Source organism: Fukomys damarensis, unplaced genomic scaffold (assembly GCF_012274545.1).
Source record: "Fukomys damarensis isolate Sample0158 unplaced genomic scaffold, DMR_v1.0_HiC HiC_scaffold_4, whole genome shotgun sequence".
NCBI lineage: Eukaryota > Metazoa > Chordata > Mammalia > Rodentia > Bathyergidae > Fukomys > Fukomys damarensis.
In genome coordinates, this window is record NW_022900916.1 from 40,313,704 (window position 1) to 40,339,083 (window position 25,380).

Here is a 25,380-nt window from a genome sequence, read left to right on the forward strand (position 1 = left end):
CACTCTCTGTGTACTGACTAGGATTTTCAAAGTTCCTAAATAGATTAAATCCTTTCTTGGCCAGATGACCTCACCATTACCTCTAATTACTCTGTTGTCTTGGTTATGTCTGTTACAGTTCCTTACCCCGATCAACACTTAGTAAAATCAAGAACTTCCCAAACTTCTTGTATTAGACAGAAAAGCTAATTGCAGAAATACTTGAGGGAAGATATTGATACTGAATAATATTAGCACCTGACAGTTTTGTGTTATTTCAGTACTTTCAAAACACTTTTTTATTCATTATTCACAACTAATTCTGTGAGTTTATCAGGTGAGGAATAATCTTGCTTGAAAAATGAAGAGCAAAGTTCACAGAAATTGATTTATTTGCCTGAAATTATATCCATGGGTGGTAAAAGTAAGCATTTAACTTTGGATTTCTGACTTTCTTAGCATGGCCTTCCAAATACACCAACCTGAGTCTCTGAAATGTTAGTTACTAGTGGATGCTGCTGTAATAAATAATCCAAAATTAATGGCTTGAGAAAATAACAATACATTATTTCTTATCAGCATTATAGGTCAGGGATTATATAGTTCCATTAGGGAAGGTAAACCCCCAGCTGGAATATACCTGCTCTTGTGTTGGGTAAGTTACATGTTCTCGCAGCCCTTTTTTGTTAAAACATGCCACATGAAGAACTCTAGGATTGTTGAAATGAAAAATAAAGTTCTTCCTTGTGAGGGATCAGAAAGTCACATGACAGTAGGTGAAAATGTGTAGTCATTGTATGGAGAAGGGATAGTAAATGATTGAGAAGAACAACATGATTATTGAAATTATGATATTAGGAATGAATTGAATGGATTTATTATTATGAATTGATATGAATTAAATATGAATTATTGATGTTATGATGAAGTCTTTATAGTAGAAACAAGAAAGTATTAATACTTAAAGATGATAAATGATATAACTGATGATTCTATAATTTTATTTTTATTGATATTCAGAGATACGGGATAGTTGTTTCTAGAGACGATGATTTGGTTTCAGATAGTGTCAGATATGAACTAGCTAAGAGGAAGAGGGCAAAAGTGAGAGCTATATATCCTGCACAAGTGCTGACTTTGGAATCTTAGATCATTGACAGCCCAACTTCCCTTTGGAACTGCTGACTTATATGGACTTTCTTACCTATCAACTCCCTTAGGTACTGAAGCCCATGTAAAATATGTGAAATGGTCCTTCCTCAACAATTTAAGAGGAAACGTTGCTTGGTACTTCCTTTCCCTAACCAAAGACTGAGGTCACTGAACCTAGGAATAACTAAATAGCTTGGGATTATGTTTGATTTAGACTCTTCATTAGAGTATGGTAAGGATATGAACACAATCAGTCACTACAATCCATCTGGAGATCTTGTAAATTTATTTTTCTGCTGTAGCCATAGAAATCATCCATCATTCTGCTCAGTCATCTCACATTAGTCAGTGGGGCTGATTAACCATTTGTTTGATATATAATCACCACCTGCAGAAAAACAATTGATCCTACCAGGCAATTTTATTTTCTACTCACATTATAATCTGTGGTGTTTTCTGATTTCCTCCACATGGTAATTCATGAATCTCCACTTATTCCAGCAGCTTTGATTACCTCTAATGTTTCATTATTTGAAATACAAAGTCAGTAAGAAAGAGGAATTTGTGGAGAATGTGCATACATTCCTGGGGTCCTGTAATAATCATGTAGAGCACTTTTACCATGTTCATGATTTTGCTCATGTTGTAGTGATTGAAGATTAGTTGAAATGGTTACACTTCATCTAGTCAGTGTACTCTCGGACTGGTCAAGCCCTTTCCAGAATCAATTCTACAGAATGATTAAATATGTTTATCTTTTTTATAGAAGTTTCCCTTTGGGAAGCTGTATTTATAAGGGTCTTTGAAAAAGGTAATAAAAGAGGAAGAAGTATGGGTCCATTTTTCTATAACATTCAAAGAAAGAATGCTCATTAGTATTTCCTCTGTGGCAATTAAATGTTTCTCGTGGCTGGAGTTTTCTAAAAATTGAAGTGTCAATGGTTTGCACATATTTTCAATTCAGCCTGTCAGATTTCCCAGTGAAATAATTCTTCCATATAATTCTTTAACCCTACAGAACAGTTTTGCTAACAATATTCAGATGGTCTTCCGAGTTAAAAATGATTTGCATTCCAAAATTCTGTTCATAATTTTTGTGAAGTTCAATAAATATTGTTGTGATATTGGTAGCCACTTAAAATTCCTAGAAATACAGTCATTTTACTATGAAATATTTAACTAAGATGTTGACACTGTAATGTGTAAAATAACAGATCACAGAACATATTTTATTTGCTAATAGCTGAGTTTACTTTTTGTCATCTAGTAAAATACATATTATACTATTTAGTACTTATATTTTCACACTTGGAAAAGTTCACCTCCCAATTACACTGAAGTGTGATTAAACTTAGTCTAGATTTTCAAATACTTGGAACTAGTTGTAACAAGTTTTATTACAGAAAGATCCCTTGTGCACATTTACATTAATTTGCATTAATTAGTAGTCTGTTTGGCAAGCTATTTCCATACAGAACCTGCATCAAGAGAAACAAGGAATCCTCTTCCCTACTATGAATTTGCTACTTCTTGCTCCTGAGGGGCAGTGCTCATATCCCTGATGCAGTGAAAAGGACCCTTTATGTTGACTTCACGTGAAAACTATGCAATGACTTAAAGGAAAATGCAATATAACATAACCTCTTAGGCAAAAAAATAATATATTAAGCTACACATATTTTACAGAATTTGGGATGTAAAAGAAATTTGGTGTGTAAGATCCAGGCTATAATGACAGTGAGGCTTGGTGTGGAGTAAATGAATGAGGAGGTTAAGGCATTGAAGGTCAGATGACTGCAACTATTACACTGTGAATGCAGAATTCATCCATAGCATGAAGAATAGAAAGCAAGACTGTGGGACTGAGCTCCATACTGTTGGCAAATACTGCCAGGTACAACATTAAGAAGGAGAGAGAATGTCCACCTAATGATCCAGAATCCAGTGATACAGAAACAACAAAAGGAATCAAGAAATTAGACAGTGCTCTAATTGCACTGTCTTCACTAAGAATATTAGTGAATAAACCCTGTTACTGGGACAATCAACAAATGCAATTATATCCAATTAAAAAGCTTCTGTACCACAAAGGAAGCAACCACCAGAATGAAAATACAATCCAAAGAGTGGGAAAAATATTTCCCACTACTCTGTCAACAGAATATATAAAGCATTAAAAAATAAATCCCCAATAATAAAAAATTCAATCAAAAATGGGAAATTAAAATTAATAGACCCTTCTAAAAAAAAATACAAATGACAATGGATATATTAAAAATATGTCCACAATCTTTGGCCATTAGAGAAAGGCAAATCAAAACAACATTGGGATTCCATCCCACTCCAGTAAGAATAGCTATCAACAAAGATTCAAAAACACTAAATTCTGGTGAAGTTGTAGGGAGAAGGAATTCTCCTGCATTATTGGTATTGAGATCCCTTAAAAAATTAAAATACAGATTCCATGTGACCCAGGTGTACCTCTTCTGGGTATCTGCCTGAAAGAATTAAAATTGTCATATTGTAATAATATATGCTTACTCATGTTTATAACAGCACAACTCACAATATTTAAATCTTGGAACAAGGCTTTATGGCCATCAACAGCCAACAGCTTCCTATATATATCATGTATATATAATGGAATATGACTCAGCCACAAATAAGAACAAATCTGAGTCATTTGTCATTTGTAGGAAAACAGATGCACTTGAGAACATAATTCTAAGGAAAACAAATCAGACACAGAAAGTTAAATACTGCATAATTTCTTTTATATGAGAAACATAAAGTACAAATGATTTAAACAGCAAAATAAAAGATAGATGATAAAAACAGAGAGGTAGACATTGTGGAGATGGAAAAGAGATGTAAGGATAGGAAGAGACTAGAGGGAAAGAAGAAGGAATAAAAAGGAGTATGATGTGATATGATATGTATGTGTACCTGTTCTCCATGATGCGCCCATTCATTACGTATTGAAAACACATGCACTAAAAAGGAAGGGAAGGAAGGAAGGAAAGGAGAGGAGAAAGAAGGAAGGAAAGGAACAGAGGAAGACTAGAGGGGAAACAATTGTCTCTTGGGAAGCACAAGGTTTCACTTAAGACCACAGGTGAGAAGGAAGGGAGAAGAGTCCGGGGTTGTAGAGGTTTTGGTGGAATAGAAGTTAGCACTCCAAGACAGATCTGCAGACAAGGAATGAGTCTGGTGAATTATACAAACTTTTAGTTTTCTGGGTGATGCTCAGTAAATGGGGTAACTTGGGAATCCATTGGTGACTTCAGGAATAACCTGTTTTCACTCACATTGGAACAACATATTGCTACAGTAGCAGATGACTCAGTGGAATTGCTAGTGGATCACACCACCGAAGATCTAAGTATGGTAACCAAGTAGATCTGTGTGAAGAAGAACTGAAAATTCTGCAATTAGAATATCAAGGAGGCCTTTTAATTATGGTGTGATGTGCATTGAAAGGTTGGTTATTTGAAATGATATCTGAACCTGAATTCATTCTTCCATATTTAGACACTTGGGATTTTTTATTTCTTTGTGGCTCTAGAATAGTCTTTTGGGGTTTCTTGGTCCTAACACATATGTCACAAGTCTTGTAATCTGAATGTCATGCAGGATACTGTGAATGCCATGAAATGGGCCTGGTGGATAGCTTAAACTGTTCTGGAAAGAATCTTTGGCTAGTTTCTCATTGGAAAATTAAACAGAAGGCTCTTCTCTTTCCTTCTCTCTTATTTAGTACCTTCAGGTATCTGGTCATGGAAATCTTAAAGCCCTGCTTTGTGCTTCGTTCAGAGTACATTCCTCTGCTGAAACTGAATCAATGTTTTTAGTTTTAGAGGACTGCAGAATAACCAAACCCTCTGTCACATCACAGAGCTTAGAGTATACTGTACAAGAAGATGACTTTTTGCTGTAATCTAGAAATGTAAACATTGGCAGAAGTATTCTGTACCTTCCCTTGGTTGCCATTTGAAATCTGTCATTTCTTTAACACATGATTTTCATGTGGTTCAAGATTTTGGGCCCATTTAAAATAATCTTGTCTTTTCTTGTACTATGTCTCCAATGTGGGACTCTCAGGACCAATTTAAATGATAAATAATCACTGTAGCAGATTACTGTCCTGATGTGAGCAGCATGCCTTCAGCTTCAGTGTGGCTAAGTATGATGCCTCAAGGGAGGTCACCATATGTGTGGAGGGCTTCTAATGCTCCTGAATGCTTCAGCCATGGTTGGTATCCAGGCAAAGTCATGAGTTTACATCAGACTTGCTAGTTCACATTTGTACAAAGTCCACACTCATGTAAGATGCATCAGTTTTTCTCCCTAGAGACCTGACTTCTTTGATCTTCATCTGTACCTTCAGGAGGCACCTGTTCTAGCAACAAGATTTCTTACATCCAGTGATATCGCTGCAGAGAATGCCTCAAAGCTGGTGATGCAGTGAGTTCAGATTTTCCAGAATCAAGACATACCAGACAGTAGTAGGCAGAGATAATGCAGGGCAGGGGAGTCATGATCACTACGTTTTAGTAGAAGCCATTCACCAGAGCCAAGAATTCATAGAGGGTTATGAATCTTTGAAGTTGTAAGAAGTAGATATCTGTTCCACACCAGTTGCCCTTTTGGAGAGACTTCCATTTATATCCTCCTATTTGGCTTATCTTGGGGCTAAGTGTAGTTAATGAGCCCATCTGAGTAAATATTCAGTCTCCCTAGAGATGGTTCAGGAATAAAGGGTCAGCAGAGATCCTGTGTTGCCGTAGTAATTAGTCTTTTCAGCGCTCTGAGGAAGGATATTCTTCATGGTTTTCTTCTTTTCAAGTAGCAGTAAGGCACTAGAGAATATTAAAAAAAGAACACCAGGAAAATTCTGCCTAAGTGTCTAAGCTTTTGCATCTCTAATTCCAAATTGTGTATGTTCTGAATTCTCATGCCATAACTAATGTAAAAAGAATGAAAGTGTGGATGCAAATATATCAAAGTGGGGTGATCATGTGGGGACTTGGGATGGGTACTTTCCTTGTTCTCACTCTCTGGTTTAGGGGAAGAAACACTAACACTCTCATCAGTACTGGTTCGTCATGGCTGCCAGTCATGTACTTACTTTCTGACTTTTCCTCATAGTTCTAGGTCTATTTAATACAAATCTCATTGCTGCTATCTGTTTCCTGAGCAATCATGCATTTTCTAAATGTGTATATTTAGTGGCATGAAGTTATGCATAATTTAATTTTATAATTTAAAAATCTAACTTGTACCTATATTTATATCTTCTTTTTCATTTCTATGTTGATTAGTCACATCTTACATTTTTTTGATCAACTATCACAAACGTGATTGGGTTCTATTGATTATGTGTACTAATTTTAGTTTGCTGTCGTATCCATTTATTTTTTGTCAGATATTTTTCCTTCTGTTTTTGCTAAGTTTACTTTTAAAAACTTTGATTAGATCCAGTAAATTTTGAGACTTTCCTGTTTTCTAAAGTTGCCGTCTTATATTTTAAATTTTCCTTCAAGCATCATTTAGGTTGTATATACAAATTTTAATGCATGCTGTTTTCATGGTATATTTCTAAGCAGTTTATAATTTCCTATTAAAGAAACTACTTACTGTGTATGTTTAGTTTCAAATTGAAAAATCTGTATTTATTAATTATAATTTCAATGTGTTTGGCTTGTCAAACAAAAGAACATAGCTTATGTATTTTCTGCTTTGGCAATTTCATTCTTGTTTTTAGGTAATCTAGTTCATGATGGATTTCTGTGAAGCCTGTTTACAGTTTAAAACAATGCAGCAAAAATGTCAATTTTATTTTATTTCTTGAATGATTCAAACTAATTTTATCCTTATATATAATATATTTAATTTTAAATCTCTAAAAAGATAATGAAAATACCTCATGATGTCTATGAATTTTTTAATTTAATATAGGCTCTTGGGGCCCATATTTTCAACTGGGTTGTTTAGTTAAGCTCAACAATATATAGTTCTAAGAAAGTCAGAACTACTATGGGATCTACAATGCAGAAAGCAGCTATTTGATAACAGAATAATTTTTCTACATACTCCATTATGTATGTTATGTAAAGGTTTTAACTGTCTGTAGTTTTTAAGAAATTTGGTCCAATTATTAGAAAAAGGATGATTCTCTTTGATTTGGAGAGGATTCAACTCATATTAATCTTGTTCTTTGACATCTCTCTGTATCTGTGTTGTGTGACAAGAACATGGATTTCCAAGTTAGAGAAACCTCAGTTTGAATCTACACTTCATGTACTTGAGTTGTGTGATGTCCTGAAAATAATTTCATGACTTTCAACTTAAAAGGTGTAGGGGAAGTGGGAAGGGTAGGGGAAAGGAAATAAGGGAAAAGAAAAAATATGAGAAAATTAAAAAATGGAAATAAAACATTTGTAAATAGGGAAGGGAGGAGGGGGTGAAGGGAGGGCAGGGGTAAGGGGAAGAAATGAGAACCAAGACCTGTCATGTAAAGTTACAAGATCCCAGTGAAGAATGTAACTGTACTGTATACCTAAAAAGTGCCAATAAACTCAATGAGAAAAAAAAAGCGGAATGATTCTTACCTTTCAGTATTATTGTAAGGGTTTAAAATGCAAACATATTTGGAACAATGCTGTATCTAATTTTCAGTGATTGATGATTATATACAATGATGAGTACATAATATCTATGTCTTACATTCATTGTTTAGATGAGTATCTAAATATATCTCTCTTAGATCAACAGCACAGATCTTTGAGATTCTATCAGTATATTTAAGCACAGACCAGTTATGATCACAGCACTTCTGGAACTCTTGAGAATTTCTGTATTTGTTTCTTACAGCTGCCATAACAAAATACTGGTTGCTTAAACAATAAAAATCCATTTTCTCACAGTTCTAGAGACCAGAAAAGTCTTAGACCAAGTGGTCAGAATGTTTTCATGCGGGTTTTCTTTGTGTATCCATGTTCAAATTCCTTTGAGTAAATAAAAGAGTATCAGTCAAACTAGACCAAAGGAACCCATTTTTCTTAATTCTTCTTTAAAAGTCTTGTCTCTAAATGAGTACTCAGAGTTATATTTTCATGATATGGATGCTGAAGTGGACCTCATTCATCCCATTAAACTATTTCTTGATTCTTCCTTTGTTAAGTAATATGGGGAGTGGCATTTCTATAACTTTTTACAGATCCACAAATTGCCCAAACTAGGTTACTGATTTAATTCTGTTGTCTTTAGAGAGAAACATTTATTTGAATAATGCTTTATTGCCTTTTATAAAACTATTATTAAAATCATTTTCATAAAGTTACCAATATTTAAAAATAAAATATGAATAGAATTTCCTAAAATTTAAATTGTAGCAATTTCCATCTGCCAACAATGATACTTAAAAGACTTAAAATATTTCTTCTTGTGTCTTAACTTCCAGGACTATGTTTCTATACACACACACACACACACACACACACACACACACACACACAAAGTATACTAGAAAATATAGCTCTGAGATAACTTTTGTTCTTGCAATAGTTCTTTCTGCTTCCTTCTAAAGCAAATTTTACTGCTTTTTACTTTATTTGTTTTGCCTGTGTAAATATTCTATTTATCATATTTTATCACATCTGTTCAAATCATAATAATTAAAGATGTTTCCATTACTATTATTCTTAGTACTGTCTATGTTGCTGCAAAGAAATGAAAGGCTAACAGGCATCAAGGAACTAAGAATCAGTAAAAAAATTGGGAATAATATCTGAAAAGGAGAACTGAATAGGCCCTCAGAAAGTATATATCGCCCATTTATTTATTTCTAGAAAATGCAACATTACTGCTTGATAAATTATTTTTATTATAAATAATTAACACATAAAATAACTGAAAATTAAAGGCCATGTTTTATTAAATGCTATATTTTAAAATACTTTGTTTATAATTCCGTTCAGGCTTTAATAAACATATTATGTACTAAAGTAAATATTAACTATCTCTTACATTCAATTATAAAGTCATTATAAATCTAATACCTGCTTCTTTAGAAGATTTTGAGCTTTCTTCACACTGTCTTTCCTGTCCTTAGAAAAGCTGGTATCATCTTTGGTGGTTGATGTTATGAGTCTCTGCAGCTGGTATCCACTATTACGAGTAAGCCCGTGGTTAAGGACTGAAGGCTCATACATGAACCAGCCTAGGGCTGAATCCACAGTCTTCATTCTTAATTCTGCACTTGAGACTTGGATTCTTCCATTTTGCAAACACATGGCCAGAGTTGAAAGAGGAAGTGATAAGGAGGAGGAGGTGATGAGGGTTGGCAAAGAGATCAAAGCAAACCATCTCTTTCTTCACTAATGAGTTTAGAGTGCAGTATCTCTGACCACAACACTGATTTCTCCCTCACAGGAGAAACATAACACTAAGGACGCTGCTTCTTCCTGGAGTGAGGGACCATGATTCTTTGTACTGACTCGAATTTCACACAAGCATAAAGAAACTTTACAACTTTATGGATATGTTTGGCTTGTTTTTCTGTATGTTCTTATGAAAAAATTGAAGCTGATTTTGAAAGGAGAGTACTATTCAGTGTTTATGGGTTGATGAATGTAGGAAGAGGAATAAAGAACAGAATCAAGGTTAAATATTGACTATAATGACTATTGCTTATTGAATATTATAGATCAGTCTCTGTGCCAATGTGTCACATGTGTTGTTTCATTAAACTGCTTGATTTAGGTCTGTGAAGCCTAGGAGTAGGGTGAGTACATTACCCTCATCTATGCTGTTAAATGGAGAAGGGATCTCTCAAAGCACAGACTCCTTAGCTCTCATGTTCCCAATGTTGAAACCACTGACTTTTACTTTATACTGACCACTGTTAAGCAGGGAGCAAAATGGCTCATTTTTATATTTAAAATTTAAAAAGCATAATGTTTATCTGTCTGATACTATGTTTCTATTCCAATGTTCCAGCATGATTTGAGAGGAAATAGGGTACCCCAATTCTCTTATATTTCCTAGCTTCAGTATTTATCTATTATTTCTTGCTTAGACCTATACAGGTTATTTTCTTTAAATCCCTAAATCAAGAGTAAAAACTCAGAATATAGAAAATATATGTTATTCAGGCAGGGTTCAAGGTGCTGTCTTCACAGCAGTGAAAGCACAGGTAAAAATCTGTGCTCGTGGAGTTTTCTTTTCCAGTTAAAGGAAATAGATGATGCAGAAAATAAATAAGTAAAATACACATATTTTTATGTGAGAAATGTTAAATATTCTGCTTCTTTCTTTCTTTCTTTCTTTCTTTCTTTCTTTCTTTCTTTCTTTCTTTATTGGTACCAGGGATTGAACTCGGATCCTTGAGCTTGCAAGGCAGGCCACCGAATCACTGAGCTAAACCCCTGGCCAAGAGAAATGTTAAATATTAAGAAGTACAATAAACTGGGGAATTGGAGAATGATGGTCTACTCATGAAAGGTTTTATGCAGAAAGAACTTTTCCTTAAAGTTCCTTAAGAACTCTTCCTTTTTTGGGGGGGATGAGGAGGGCAGTTACCAGGGATCCAGCTCAGGTCCTGTGCTTTCAAGGCAGGCGGCAGAACCATTGAGCTAAATCCCCGGCCCAAGAACTTTTCATATATCTCCTGAAGAAAATTAAGAAACTCACCATCAGATACGAAAGCCTGAAAGAAAAGTATGATTGATCTGTTCAAGGATCAGCCTGGGGCCCATATGGCCAGAAAAGGGTGATTAAAGGAGGGAGCAAAGCCAAAGGCACTGAGGACCTAGTGAGTCCTTGTGAGGACTAAAGTCGTTGCAGAGTTTCGAGAGTTAAATGAACTAAGCTGATATATGAACAATATGATTGTTCTAGCTTCAGTGTTAGTATCAATCAGTAGACCAGCCTGAAGAGAGCACGGGCAGAAGTGATCATGAGAACGGTCACAGCAGTGACCCAAGCAGGGATGATCACGGAGGCTCTCAGCAGTGTAGTGCAGGTTGGATGCAGTGATAATGACTTATCTGAGAATATTTTGAAGAAAGGAACAGTAGGATTTGTTTGTAGATAAGATGGGGTGGGAAAGAGAAATTGAGAACAATTCAGATGTTTTACAATATGTGAGACATTGCTGGTTGAGTGATTTTAGGGGTAAAAGTGGGAAGTCAGGGGTTTCTGAAGTTTTAGATACTGTTAGAGATCCAGCTGAGCTGCACCGGTGGCAGTTGAATTTCCCAAGAGACATCTGGAAGCTGTCAGAATATAAATGGCTTTGATTAAAAAAAAATTGTGATGCCTGCTTAAAAATAAAAATGTAGGCATCTGTATTCAAAGACTATTTCATACTTCACAATCGTGACAGTAGAACATAAGATGGGGCCTTTCTAAATACAGGACCATATATACAAATGCTCAACCAATTGGTCCTGGTTTAAGACCCTAAGTCCAAATGTGAACAGCAAGAGAGGAATGTATGTTGAAGGAGGGAAGAAGTGAAGTCAGAGGCAATAGTAAAATGTTTAATGTAGGGTACGATGATTCTTCCATGTCCAGGCTCAGCCAAAGGAGTGCTGCTGCCAAAGCTAGGTTAATTTCCATCAGAATTTGGATTGTGGCCCGAAGGGTTGATTTGGGGCTCTTATCACCCAGGCGGCAACTCCAGAATTTCTCCGTCAAGTTAACCTTAAACTTTTTAAATCACCTCTAGTAATAAATTATAGTTTTCAGTTTGTTGGCTAAAACTTTGCTAAAATAAAAAAAAATAGAAGAATAATAAAATCCATTTGTCAATGCAAGTGCCACTTTGGTGGACACACACTGAGGAAATAGAAAACAGAAGCAGAAAAACGTCAGGATGTAAGAGCTAATATAGTTTTCTAACTGCTCTATCTGTATATAATGCAGCTGAATAGTATCTGGCTTATTGTAGCAAAGAAGTATAACAAAACTATCCAGAGCAAGACAAAAATATTCAGGAATAAAGAATGAATCTGTTTCATCCCATATGACATAAAGATGCTTTGAGTGCTGGGTCTCATAGAAGACTATGTAGCTACTAAGGCATTGAAAACTTATCAGGTTAGAGAGGTCTATCGAGGTCTGTATTCAGGAGCCAACTGAAAGTAAAAGACTGACTTTTATTTGAGAGAAATAGAATTTCCGCCCTCCTAATTCTCCTTGGGGTCTTTAATGATTTCAGGTCATGACCTACATTCAGTAGACCCTGAATGTGTGCAAATAACCTATTCAAAGAATGAAGAGGGAGTTGTAATACATCCCATAAAAGATGTCCTCTGTGTGCTCCTTTGTGCCAATTTCTCCATGGTTTAGCCAGTGATTGCTTAAATCTGCTTTAGTGCATTTTACTGTTTCAGGTTCAAAATGTCCATGAGACATAGTGGCAGGTGAAATGACTGGCGATCAGTAGATGTAATTGAGAAAATACTTCTATTCCTCTGTGTTTTGGAGTGATAGGGTGTGGGAAGAGGTATGTAATTAAGGAGGGGTGGAGGGATTGAATGGAAGGTAGGGGAGTGGGGAAAAAAAAGAACCAAGATATATTATGTAAAGGTACAAATTCCCAATAATGAATGTCATTATATGGAATACCTAAAATGTACCAGTAAAATTAATGAAAAAAAAAAGAAATTTGGAAAGAGAAGATTGTTATTAACATATCCAATACTATTGCCAGTATCCCTTTGATTTTTATTTTTATTGGTACATAATGATTGCATTCATTCTGGGGAGTTGGTACATGTCCATAACACATATGAATTATTTGTATGTTCCCTTACCCTCCCCTTCCTCCGCCTTTCCTCCCTCCCTTGGCAGATTTTAGGGGGTTAAGAGGAATCAATACAGTCCTGGGGTGGCTTATATCTTTGAAAAGAAGAGCTGTTGTGTCATTCTAGAAATATAATAAAAGAATTAGATATGGCCTTGATATCAGCAAACAGATTTGGTATTTGGACAAAATTTTATTCTGCGTACTTTGAAGGGAGATTACAAAGAGCAGACAGATAGAACATGACTATTAACTCTTAACTAAATGAAACTTTCTAGTTTAGATGATTGGCTAATGGGTCCCTCTTTTATCCTAGAAACCTGGAAAGATGCTTTTTCAATATTTTTTTAGATTCAAAGCTGTTGGAGAAGTAGCCTTTGTTGAGTTACTATCTCAAGCCTACAAGACATTTTATAAACTTCATAGCGTTCCACCTGATAACTCCTCTATTAAAAAAACTTATTTCCCTCATTTAATAGATAATAAACTCAAATTCAGAGAGAAAAATAAGATGGGACATTTGTTCAACCATTAAGGAAGGCTTTTTGCCATTTGCTTGTTCTGGTGCTGGAGATTGAATCTAGGTTCTACCACGGAGAGCTTTGTTCGCGTGAATTGTTGCTTGGTTGATTGGGCTGAGCCTTTTATCACTCACAGGACAACAGCAGAGTTTATGTACATGTCTTTGGTTTTTCTAAACAAAATTTATGAGTTCTTGCATTAGGATTCAAAAGCACGACTGCTGGAATACACTCCTTCCCTTCATGCCTCAAATAATTTGAACTTTTTATAGGGCATAGAAATCTAGGAGGTTTTTGGAATCAGTGCTCATTTTCAACATTTGAAGATAATTTGTCTACTCTTCTTCAGTGCAGCTTGGAAGATAGAATCTTCCATAAAATATGAAGCTAAGAATTTAGTTTCTCTTTAATGTGAGTAGGGTACATTTTCATATCTTTGTTAATTTTTATGTTGTTGCTTTCTTTGAGGTTATGCCATGCTTGACTGGTTCATTCCATTAAGGATTCAAAGAGCAAATTCAAAAACTCAGTCTATTCATAGTTTAAAGCTCTGTAACAACTATAAGGTTTTAGAGTTTTAGGGTATGATTTTGTATAAATGCTCTGCATTTTTTTAAATTCACATTAAATTTTTCAGAAGCTGTTTTAAGAAAGCACATAATTAAGATCAGCATTTTGGTGTAATTTGAAAGTAGAGTCTAATGGAAAGCTTGGTACACGAAGCATAGTACCGCTTAACTCTCATAACTGTGATTTTTATATCCTTCACGGAGTTGGCTTGCCAGAAGGGAAGATTACAGTAATGTAGTAATGCATTTAATGAGGAAGCAAACATTCTAGAATCTTCTTGATACCTAATATCTTTCAGGATTAAGTGTATTGTAAATTTCAGAAATCATTCTCAAAAAAGGAAAAATTATCAGTATATTTTTGGTGGCAGTGTACATTCATCAGATTTTACAAGTATAAAAGTATTCATATACTATTTGGGTTAGTACTACATTTTAGCAATACTAACCAATGAAGTCATACTACAAATCCAGCTAATCAGCATGGAAATCCCATCATTTTACCATTCTTTGATATCTGCATTTTTTCATTTGTTTTTAGGCTAAATCAATTTCTAGGTCTGATAAGACAAAATTAATGGTAACCTATGAAGTGGCTTTGTACTATGTATGTGGTTTAAACTTTGCCACATCCTTTCTTTAGCTCCATATCCTTCCTTTGCATTCCTTTGCCTGCATAGATTTTTGCAGCAATGCTAATCTGAAAATAAGTAGGACCTGAGAGATTAACCAAATACATAAGAAGTTTAAAAGCACTCATAGTACTAAATTGCCTGAAAGTAAACAGCAAACATTTACAAGGTTTAAAGGCACATAACCACATACTACTGTGACCTTCTTAATTACAATAACTCTCCATGTTAATACAGCATTTTACTCATTGAAAAGTAGAATGAGAGATCATGACACGTAGTAATTTACTTCTTGATGAGAGATATACTTGAATAAAGTTTCTCTTGGGGCTGATGTGCTTGAGCTTAGCTTAAAATCAGGAAATCACACCTCAGCCTCCTCCCCATTTTTTCCAGAAAATTATCAGCTCTGTATGGTAGCCATAATTGATGTCCATATAACAGAAGAGGAAATTATAGTAGCTATATTTTGTATTATTTGTGTATATCAATGAACTCATGAAGATCTTCATATAAATAAAATAATTACCAGTTTCTAAATAACTATTCTATCTAGAATCTTACATAGTTTCTTAGGGATATATAAGAAAAAAAAAAACAAGTTAGTTGCTCTAGGTAGTTGTATGCTCTCTATATTTCATATAAATTAATTGTATTCATATAAATAAATTATATTCATAGAAATGAATAGAATCATACAGTTACACATTACCAAGAGGCACCATTACATCCATGTAATGCATTAATGTTTAAAAGCAAAATACAAATATTACAATTAATAAGATTATCATGAAGAACTTGCCAGAGGAGACGACCTTTGAAACAAATCAACTCTGTGTGAAGTTGTAATTCACATATAAATAATGGACTTTTATGCAAGGACAGCCTTGTTTACCTGATCACTATACTCGGAAATCTCCATAATTTTAAAGATACTTTTGACTAGGGCCTGAATTTCTCCTCCTGGCTAGGACAGTTTTTGACTTCAAGAATTTGCCAACTGTTAAGAACACCTGTCCCCGCTAGACAACACAATACTGATGCTGTCATGAATTTATCCTTAAGAATAACTTTTTCCATCTTATATTAAAACAAACACAGTTAATTTTGCTCTTGGGGAGGGGCAGATGAAATCTGACTTTCCTGAGGTATTATCCAAGTGAACAGATCTATTATTGAGAGTTGGAGACACGGGAAAGGAGTTCTCCTTCACAGTCTTGATTGTTTCTCTGTAGCCTCAGTATTTCAAGTTATTTGAGGGTTATTACAATTGAGTACAAGACATGAAATTGTGAAACAGATAATATTTTTTTGGTTTTAAAGATTAAAATGCTGCTCTTGTTTCTATGCCATAACAATCCAAAACAATGCTTTAGAAGTTATGATCAAGACAGTGAATATTTAAATTTTAAGAAATGTTTACAATAAAGGACAAATGCCATTAATCCCCTCAACACACTCTGCTTTTCTTGGAGCACACTTATCCCATTGTTCTTGCCACTTTCTGAAGGAGTTCTAGCAGTCCTCTTTCATGAGTATCTTAAATGGCATTGTCTTGATTGTCTGGATAACCCAAATTGATTCAAAATGTTTACCTCTCGTGGTTGTTTTGATTTTGTGGAAGAGCCAGCAGTTCCAGGTGCCAGGTCCAGTAAATAAGGTGGATAGGGAGACATCGCAATGTTTTGAAGTCTGCCTTTCTGGGGGATGGCACTTGGTAGTAGCATTCCCCATGCTTCTGATCAGACCCATGCAGACACTCATGAAGGAGTTCTTACACTTTTATGAGCTGATGTGGTCATTAAGAAATCTATGAAAGGGTTCTTTGGAGAAGCTGTTAAGCTAAGCCTTTATGACATGCTTGTTATTTGTCAAGTTTGGTAGCTGCAATTTTGTGTGACATAAAGATGCAAACAGTGGTTCCTGTAGAAGGCTTTACTTCCCCTCTAGTTTCTCTATGCAAAATTTACCTTCTGGGTTTAATATTTCTTTTCTTTCCTTTTTTTTGTGGGTTTTTTTTTTTTTTTTGAGACAGGGTCTCACTATGTAGTTGAGACTGACCTGGAACTCACTATGTAGCCCAAGCTGGTCTCGAACTCACAGCGATCCTCCTACCTCAGCCTCCCAAGTGCTGGGATTACAGGCATGCACCACCATGCCGGCTTGGGTTTAATATTTCCAAAAGAACAAAAAGACCTGCATGTACCTCCTGAAGAAGGCCTATGGGGCATAAAGTGTTAGTTTTTTGCCAAATTAATTTTATTCCCTTTCTTGTGTAGTTTATAATCCAAAAAGAAAACTAAACTTCTACAGTTTGGTTGTTTGTGTAGCTGATGAATTGAGATTAATAAAAAATGCAACTTTCACATCCTTACTTGAAGGTTGGGATATTAGCATTCTTGTCTATTGTTAAGGGCAAATTCAATAGCACTTTCTAATATACCTTTAGCAAAGAAACTGAAATAATTTTGAAAAATTGTATGTTATTTGCTTTATCACTTACTGGTCAGACTTAACAACAGTGATTTTTTTTTTTCCACCTTGCAGATGTACATCCAGACAACAACACTTACTGTCTCCATGAGCTTAAGTGCTTCGGTGTCTCTGGGAATGCTCTATATGCCCAAGGTTTATATTATAATTCTTCATCCTGAGCAGAATGTTCAGAAACGCAAAAGGAGCTTCAAGGCTGTGGTGACAGCTGCCACCATGCAAAGCAAACTCATCCAAAAAGGGAATGACAGACCAAATGGCGAAGTGAAAAGCGAACTCTGTGAGAGTCTTGACACCAACAGTAAGTCATCTGTAGACTTTCAGATGGTCAAGAGCAGGAGCACTTCCTGATAGATGTACGTTGAACATTCTTCTACTAGCCTTGGGGAATGTGCTACATGGTCCTAGAGACAAAATGATTCTCACACACCATGATACTCTCACAGTAGTCAAAACTATTTGGCAAAAGCCACATCATTGCAAGATGAATGGCTGTTCTCACGAGCATGAATGTACACACTACATCTCTCATGGAGCATGGCAGCCAGGTCTTTTCTGTTTATACCTTCCATGTATAAAATTTTCCTTTGAGATGAAGTATTCTCCATTTATTTATTCTATATTGACTTCTACTTATAAATGTAATAGTTTATTGATATTTATGGAACTACAGATCTTACACAAGATCTTACTACAGATCTTACACACATAAACAATGCACTGGAGTTTTTAGGAAAATGGGAGAACCAGCTAGCTGCATGTTTAGTAAAGTCACAATAATTCTTGTTTTGCCCAAGTATTCCTTTTCTTTTAGTTTTCCTTCTTGGATATGTTAAGATGTTTAGAGTTCATCTCTGAAAGCCTCATGACCCTGAAAAGAGAATCCCTCTCACAACCAACATGCTTTTTATTTCTCCTTACCTACTTTTCTCATCTCTGTTGTCCACCCTGAAATCAGAATGTGATAACACTGACACCCGGGCTAACCTAGTGATATTTAAATGACGTGTGCAAAGCCATATTGGTATTTATGAAAGAAGAACAAACACACTGAAGATTGGCATTATAAAATAGCAGAAAGGTGACTATAGAAAATGTTACAAATTTTACAGTATTTGCTTCTGTAGAGGGATCAAAACAAGATACCTCGAAGCTAAGATTTTTACATCAGAGTGGCTTTTGGTCTTTTGAGAATATAACATAGGTATATGATAAAGATAAAACACTGTAGAAATACTACTTTAGATTCTTTACTCACTACGCTTTTAACACTGAATACAGAAGAAAACCAATAATTCATTTTATTTGGTGCAATTACTATAGCAACTCATAATTCTCCCTGGATCCATAAATCTTCCCTTGTGCTACTATTTCCAGGTATTCAGTACCCACTCTACTGCTTCATAGATATAACTAACCTTAAATGTTAACATTGCTTAATTAAACTTATTGGCTTCAATTATCCTCAGACTGGAATTACTTGCCTCATTGGCTGTGGGAAAATTACCTTCAAATCAGTAATATCAAAACTAGTCATTTTTAAAGAAAGGAAACTTACAAGAATTCACACTTTCCACTATTCACCTTTCTACCAACATGCAACCATGTGAAACTGCAAAAGACACACTAAAGATGGGTTTTAGTAACAAATTGTTATAATCATCTCTCATTACAGGTGAGCAATTTACTAATAATGGGCCTATTTTGGCTCTTAGCAAAAATGTATTACATACTATTAAAGGCATTAGAGAAGAATGGTTGTGTTTTGAGGGCAAAATTCTGTCTATTTTCTACCTTGGAAGCATCAATATAAGAAGTTAAAATCTATTGTAGGATTCCAATAAACTGCAGCTAGCAATGATACATTTTGAACACTGGCACTTCTCAGTATGATTCGCCAGTCCATTATACCTATATTTTAGTAACAATCCAAAAAATTTTATACAATATGGCTTCAAATGGAACTACCAGGCTTACAGTAAAATAAATACCACTCATCTTAGACTCACATATGAGACAGGGTGAAGAAAAAGTTAATAGCCCTTTTTACCCTTTAAAGAACAAACAGCTTCCTTGAAAAGAAAAATGTCCAGCACCGTATTGATAAGGGCTAATCTTGTATTTTTGAAATAAGACTCAATCTTTTCCTGTTTTCTATTGCTTTCTGTTGATGCTAAAATGGAAATTATACAGCATGCATGCATTTCTCTATTTTCTCTAAAATAAAAATGAAAGATTTAAAACATGAGGACTGTTTGAAGTCTAAGTCTATAATATTCTGGAGGAGTTAGAGGCTTGTTTTTGGAAGGCAAAAGGAAGTTGAAAAGATGAATCATGATCATGTCAGTTACTGCCTGTGTGAATGTTAAATTGTACTTCTGGTTCATCTGGTATAGGAATAGTATAGTTTAAATAAATCTGGACCAGTTAAAGTGATAAAATGTACACATTCAAGGGAGACTGTGTGTGAGATGTTCACATATCTTTACACAGTCCCACTCCATGCCACCACCATTGTCCTTTGCTTAGTTAAATGGTTGCCCTATGATGAAAAGGTAGATTTGCATGCTTTGCATACAGAGCTTGAAACTCTGTGTGTAAGAGTCCAGGTGAGAATTCTGACGTGTTGTAGGCTCTTTTGTGTTTGTGTTATCTTTAATAAATGTATTGGTGTTTTCAAATTAGTAAAGACATTTCAGAAAGCAAAAACCCTCTAAAAAGTATTTATATGATTAATAGCCTAACCATCTTGAAAGTATAACTAAATATTGGAGAACCTTTGCCATCATGTTATGTAAGAGAAACACTATACCTCTTTAAATTTATAAAACCTACTCTCAACATGACTAGAGTATATTCCCAGTAAATCTGGAGCTGGTTAACTCAGTGAAGAGTAACCATGTTGCTGTGTTCTATTTCTTCCTGCTGGCAGAGTTCAGATAAATCACCATTATGAGGCTGCAATAACTGACATGCAATTCAGGATTTTCTAAACTAAAAATCCATCACAGTATGTGTTAAGAAATCATTGCTGCTTTAAAAACGTAGAATGGTCTGTAGTTCATAGAAAAGAATATCTTAAAATTTTAAAGCTATTGTTTTTAGTGTTCCTTTTTCTTTCTGTTCTAATAAATGAAAGATTTTGACATTTATGACTATAATTCCATTGTTGAGATATTTAATTCTGATCAAATAGCTGTGTATTAAATACACCTGCAATTCTTTTATTTGCTTTATAATATGAGGTCATGGTCATGGAGCTCTACCATATGAAGCCAACCCCTACTACCAAGTTCAGAAAGCTTTTCTTTTTTCTTTCTCTTTCTTTCTTGTTTTTTGGTACAGGGGATTGAACTCCGGACCTTGCACTTGCAAGGCAGGTGGTATAACCACTAAGATAAATCCCCAGCCCTAGAAAGCTTTTCTTGAATATGACTTATTAAGGCCAGGAATTCTAATCACATGGTGAAGATATCTTTAAGGCTTCAAAACTTGCATGACATAAATATAAGTAATGTAAAGTTGAAAAGGAAATTGATTTGCTGAATTTGCAAAATGCTACATTTTGCGTGAGAAAAGATACCGTGGATTCAGAACTGCATGAGAGGAGAGTGAGAAATAAAGTTGGTATATATGAATTTTGCCAGTTGTACCCAATTAATTAATGCTATACATGGTTTTCCTTAAGGATCTTCATGAATAAGTCATGGAAAGAACTGCCACTGGAGGTAGACTTGCTTTCTCTAGCTTATGAACACTGTGTGGTAGGCACAAAAAAATTCATTGTTGCTATGTTTAAAAATTGCATAAGCATATGATTTACCACTGTAAAAACCCTCCGTATTAGTTTATCTTTACATCTCAAATTCATTTAGATCTGAAGTATTATAAAATAAAGATTTATGCAGAATATTTACCATACAATTTATCTTTTATCACTGTTTTCACATAAAGTAAATTACCAGTTTGCAGAACTTTCTATTTCTTTTTCTAACCAATAGAAAAATTAATATTATTTTGTTTGAAAGATGATCTCATTTATCAATAGGTTTCTGCCATCTTACTTTAGGGATATCACTTTTAATAGTCCAAGAAATAGAACTGTGATGCTTTGATTAGCTAAAAAACCTTAAAGTTAGAATGTTCTTTAAAGATGGTCAGATTTAAATCATAATATGTTGAGTAGCATTTTTCAAAGTAGTTCAAAGTAGCAGCCCATTTATGGTCAGTATGTGATATTTTTTCTCCATCTCTCATCTTCAAAGATTATATGAAAGTCCTTCAAAAATAGAGCTAGAGAATATAGAATTTATTTTCTTAGAGGAAATTTGGAGACATTTAAAAGCATTATATATTTTTTAAAAAATAAAAGTAAACAAACAAAAAGTCATTGATTCTTTTAACACCAAACAAGTCCAACAGATAGCTTACATTGATATTTTTTCTCCATCTCTCATCTTCAAAGATTATATGAAAGTCCTTCAAAAATAGAGCTAGAGAATATAGAATTTATTTTCTTAGAGGAAATTTGGAGACATTTAAAAGCATTATATATTTTTTAAAAAATAAAAGTAAACAAACAAAAAGTCATTGATTCTTTTAACACCAAACAAGTCCAACAGATAGCTTACATTTTGGGTAGGATGAATAGAAAAGCTGAATTCTTCGTTGGTTCTCCCAAAGTAAAGTTGATTCCCCCACAAATATCCACTACCTACATCTTCAAAAACACCCAGTGTGGTGGGCTTTTAAATGTTGATGAAACTGAGGCCCAGGAATCTGCTTCAGTGAGCTTTTCTATTCATTTGGTAGATACTAGAATATAACGATAATGATGTTAAGTCTACTTTCTTTCCACTGTGCCACCATATTAACCTAGAAGTGTGAGCAATATGGATAAAATAAGCAGATATGGCACCTATTTTGGGCATGTATTTCATAATACATATAAAATAGTTACAAATCTATAATTAAGAGGTCCTTGTGCTATCTGTATTAATTTTAGTGATTATAAACTTTGTACATACTTGATCTCTGGAAGAGTGTGTATGGCCGTTGTCAGTATTGACTACTGCAAAGGGATAAAACTTTTAGTTAATTTCTAGTCTTAATAATTGTTAATTACATTGTTTTCCCAAATAATGTTTCATCCTGAATTACATTTACATATTGAAGTAGATATATATGTATGGTTTTGTAAGTAGTGTTATTCATTTGAATTTTAGGATAGAGATTTTTTCATTATATCTTTCAAAAATAATAAAGGATTATTTGTATTTGGACTAACAGTCTCTGAAAATTTAAGTGTGAATCTACATTTGGCATAGGATATTTTGTTTTCATATATCTAATAGTGTCAATATAATGAGTTTTACTGCACAGTAAGTTGCTAACAGAACTATTAAATACTCATTTATTTCTTTAAGTATTTATTTTCAAAATATCTGCTTTGTATATTTAGATGAAATCAAAATTAACTGTAAATATATAGTATCAACAATGCACATGATTTAATGCTTACAAATATTCTTTGTACTTTATATCTTGCCAAGTGCACACCTATATACTAAAATAATTTTTTAGTTTTACGTGGAAGATCCATGCAATGTCAAGGTGTAGCAATTTATAATTAGCCCTCTTTTAGATATTAGACCAGACTCAAAGATAGAGGCCTTTGCTTAGATTGGAATAATTTTTTTCCTGTATTTTATGTTTCTATTCCTTTATTTTACATATACAGAAATCTCTGTCAGCAAAATATACGTTTAAACTGTACCAAAACTTATTAAAGATTGGCATTTTTACATTTTTAGTTTTCTGGTAAATATTCATATACTGTACATAAGACTATTGGCTTTTACAGATTAAATTTGCATTCACATTTTTATTTTAATGACCATTGAATTCCTAGTACATGGTTTAAAAATAATAAGCAACCTATTGTGAAAACTGAGTATCACATATCAATCAATCATTACAAGATTTGAAATTTAAAATAGTATTAACACAATATTTATTATTATATACTATTAATTTCTCCTAATTTGTCTTAACAGCTTCCTCTACCAAGACAACATATATCAGCTATAGCAATCATTCTATCTGAAACAGGGAAATGAAACAGTCTGAAGAAATGTGGTATGTGATCTTAAACAATGAAAACAAGGTGATGAAAACATACTCCTGGAAATCTCCATAGACTACTTTCAATCAAATCAATAGTCAATCTTGTAAGGAACAAAAGTTAGACATGAGCCAAAAGTACCAATAACGAGGAGTGAAAAAACTCGTTTATACAATACAACCAATGAGTGTAAAGCTAAATTATTGCTTACTCGTGAGCAATTTAAAAAATCACAGAAGGAAAATTAATGTTAGCTTGTGAAAAAAAAATGCTGTTGAAACAAACTATGTCTGATGTTATCCTTGTAAGTATTTTTCTGTGATTGTGAGAACTCCCGTTCCTGTCCCACATTGTTCAACTTGTATAAGACAATGAGTCTGTTTCTTGTAAAGGCTGACCGGATTGAAGCCCTGGGTTGTGCTAAAATTAAATGCAATGATTGACGCATGCAATTTTTATACAAATAATTTATTTCTAATAATAAAGGAATGTTTTGCAAATGTTGAGAGTTGTTTCGTTCCAGTTTTAAAGCCAGGAAAACTTTTCTTTTCAGTTGGTCCTTCTGCTATTATTTAGCTCCTTCCTGTGTTCCAAGAAAATAACATTTCCTTAAAAATTATCTTTTGACTACATTTGTGTGCATAAAAGGGAGATTGTCTTTTATTCATATATGAAAAGACACTATTTGTATAAGATTCTGAGAATATTTCCAGAATTTTTTGTAATAGCTTTTTACAGTAACTGCTTCTTTTCTGAAGTATCAAGTAACAGTCTTAGCTAAATTGCTTCAGGTTAATATAATTGAGAAACGATGAGTTAGATTTTATTTCAGTGAATGTAATATAAAAATGACTACTTCAAAGTGTAGTGATGTTGAATTCTCCATTACATTTCTAATTCAAAACTTTTACACAATGAAATACACTCTGATATGTGGTGTTAAGCTTTTCCCACCTGAACCTAGTAGTCGTTGTAATCATTAAAGTAATGGACCTTACCCAGGGCATTTTTTTAAAGCATCGAATTAGAATATTTATTCCATTGGCATCACTAAAGAAACTACAGTTCAGATAACATGTCAGTGTTTTCTTATTTTCCAAATGATAACATTTATTGGTTCATAGATCTGTATCATTAAAGAGAGATAAAACAGAGAGGCCATTTTATTCTAATAAACCATGTCAGAATGGATAAAAGGAGCCTGCTAATGGCTTTCAAATCTGTTACCATTTTTTGTCGTGGGCCACTGTCCGTCGTGCAGTCCTGGGTATCCATCACATCAGTGGGTATCTACAATCACTTTGCTAGTAAATGTTCTCTTTGCTAGTTAGCTTGGATGGCTCACTGCACTTCTTATAGATACAAAGACCTATTTGTGTTCTGTAGATTCCACCTAGATGTTGTCGCTATTTAATAGAAAAGGTTGAAGTATTGAAGTGCAGACTTCTTCCCTATAGAGTAACCTAGATAATTTCCTAGAAACCTAGGAAAGACAGATTGCAGCAAATAAAAGGAAATGTGTATTCATTGTTTTCTGTTGTTATTGTTTTCTCCTAAATAGTATTTGCTCTTTTTAGATAATATTTAAATCAGAGTAAGCATATTGTATTATTTTCAAGTTCTCAGACAATCTGACTTATTGATAATTTCTGTGATCCTATAATCAGGATCCTAAACTCACTTCTAGGTATGCCTTTCCAGATAAGATTTGTACCAAGCACAATAAACCCATAACTGTATATTTATGTTCTTGTACCATGGAGTTCAGTACCAATAACCATGCTAAGAAGTCATTATAAGTTTTAAATTGACAATTTTCTTCATATTGGAGGTTGGTGGTAGTTTTTAAGATTTTTAAACTTGGTTTCAACTAAATCTATGTATGTTTCACTGAGAAAAAAAGCTTGAATTTTACAACTCTGGCATTTTATAGAGTAAATTCATTTATATTTTCATGTATTTATTGACTCTAATCAGGGTAAGTGGATGCGACAGAGTGATCAGGAGAGCAAAACTGGCTCTCATGCCAAATATGAATTGTTGGTAATACTACTACTACTACTACTATTATTATTATTATTATTATTATTAATTATTA

At 34.1% G+C, this 25,380-nt stretch overlaps 1 protein-coding gene across 7 annotated transcripts in view; it reads left to right on the forward strand.

Annotated features, from left to right (window-relative positions):
- Positions 1–23,723, forward strand: part of Grm8 (glutamate metabotropic receptor 8) — a 796,352-nt gene extending 772,629 nt beyond the window's left edge. For 6 of the 7 annotated variants that reach the window (XM_010633426.3, XM_033757948.1, XM_010633427.2 and 3 more), the window contains 2 exons: positions 17,213–17,459; positions 23,215–23,723. In XM_010633426.3, coding sequence (XP_010631728.1) covers positions 17,213–17,459; positions 23,215–23,264 — 297 coding nt within the window. In that variant the 3' untranslated portion in view covers positions 23,265–23,723. Of the gene's footprint in view, positions 1–17,212; positions 17,515–23,214 lie in introns of all 7 variants that reach the window. The other variant, XM_033757950.1, reaches the window with a different exon arrangement.
- The last annotated feature ends 1,657 nt before the right edge of the window (positions 23,724–25,380 follow it).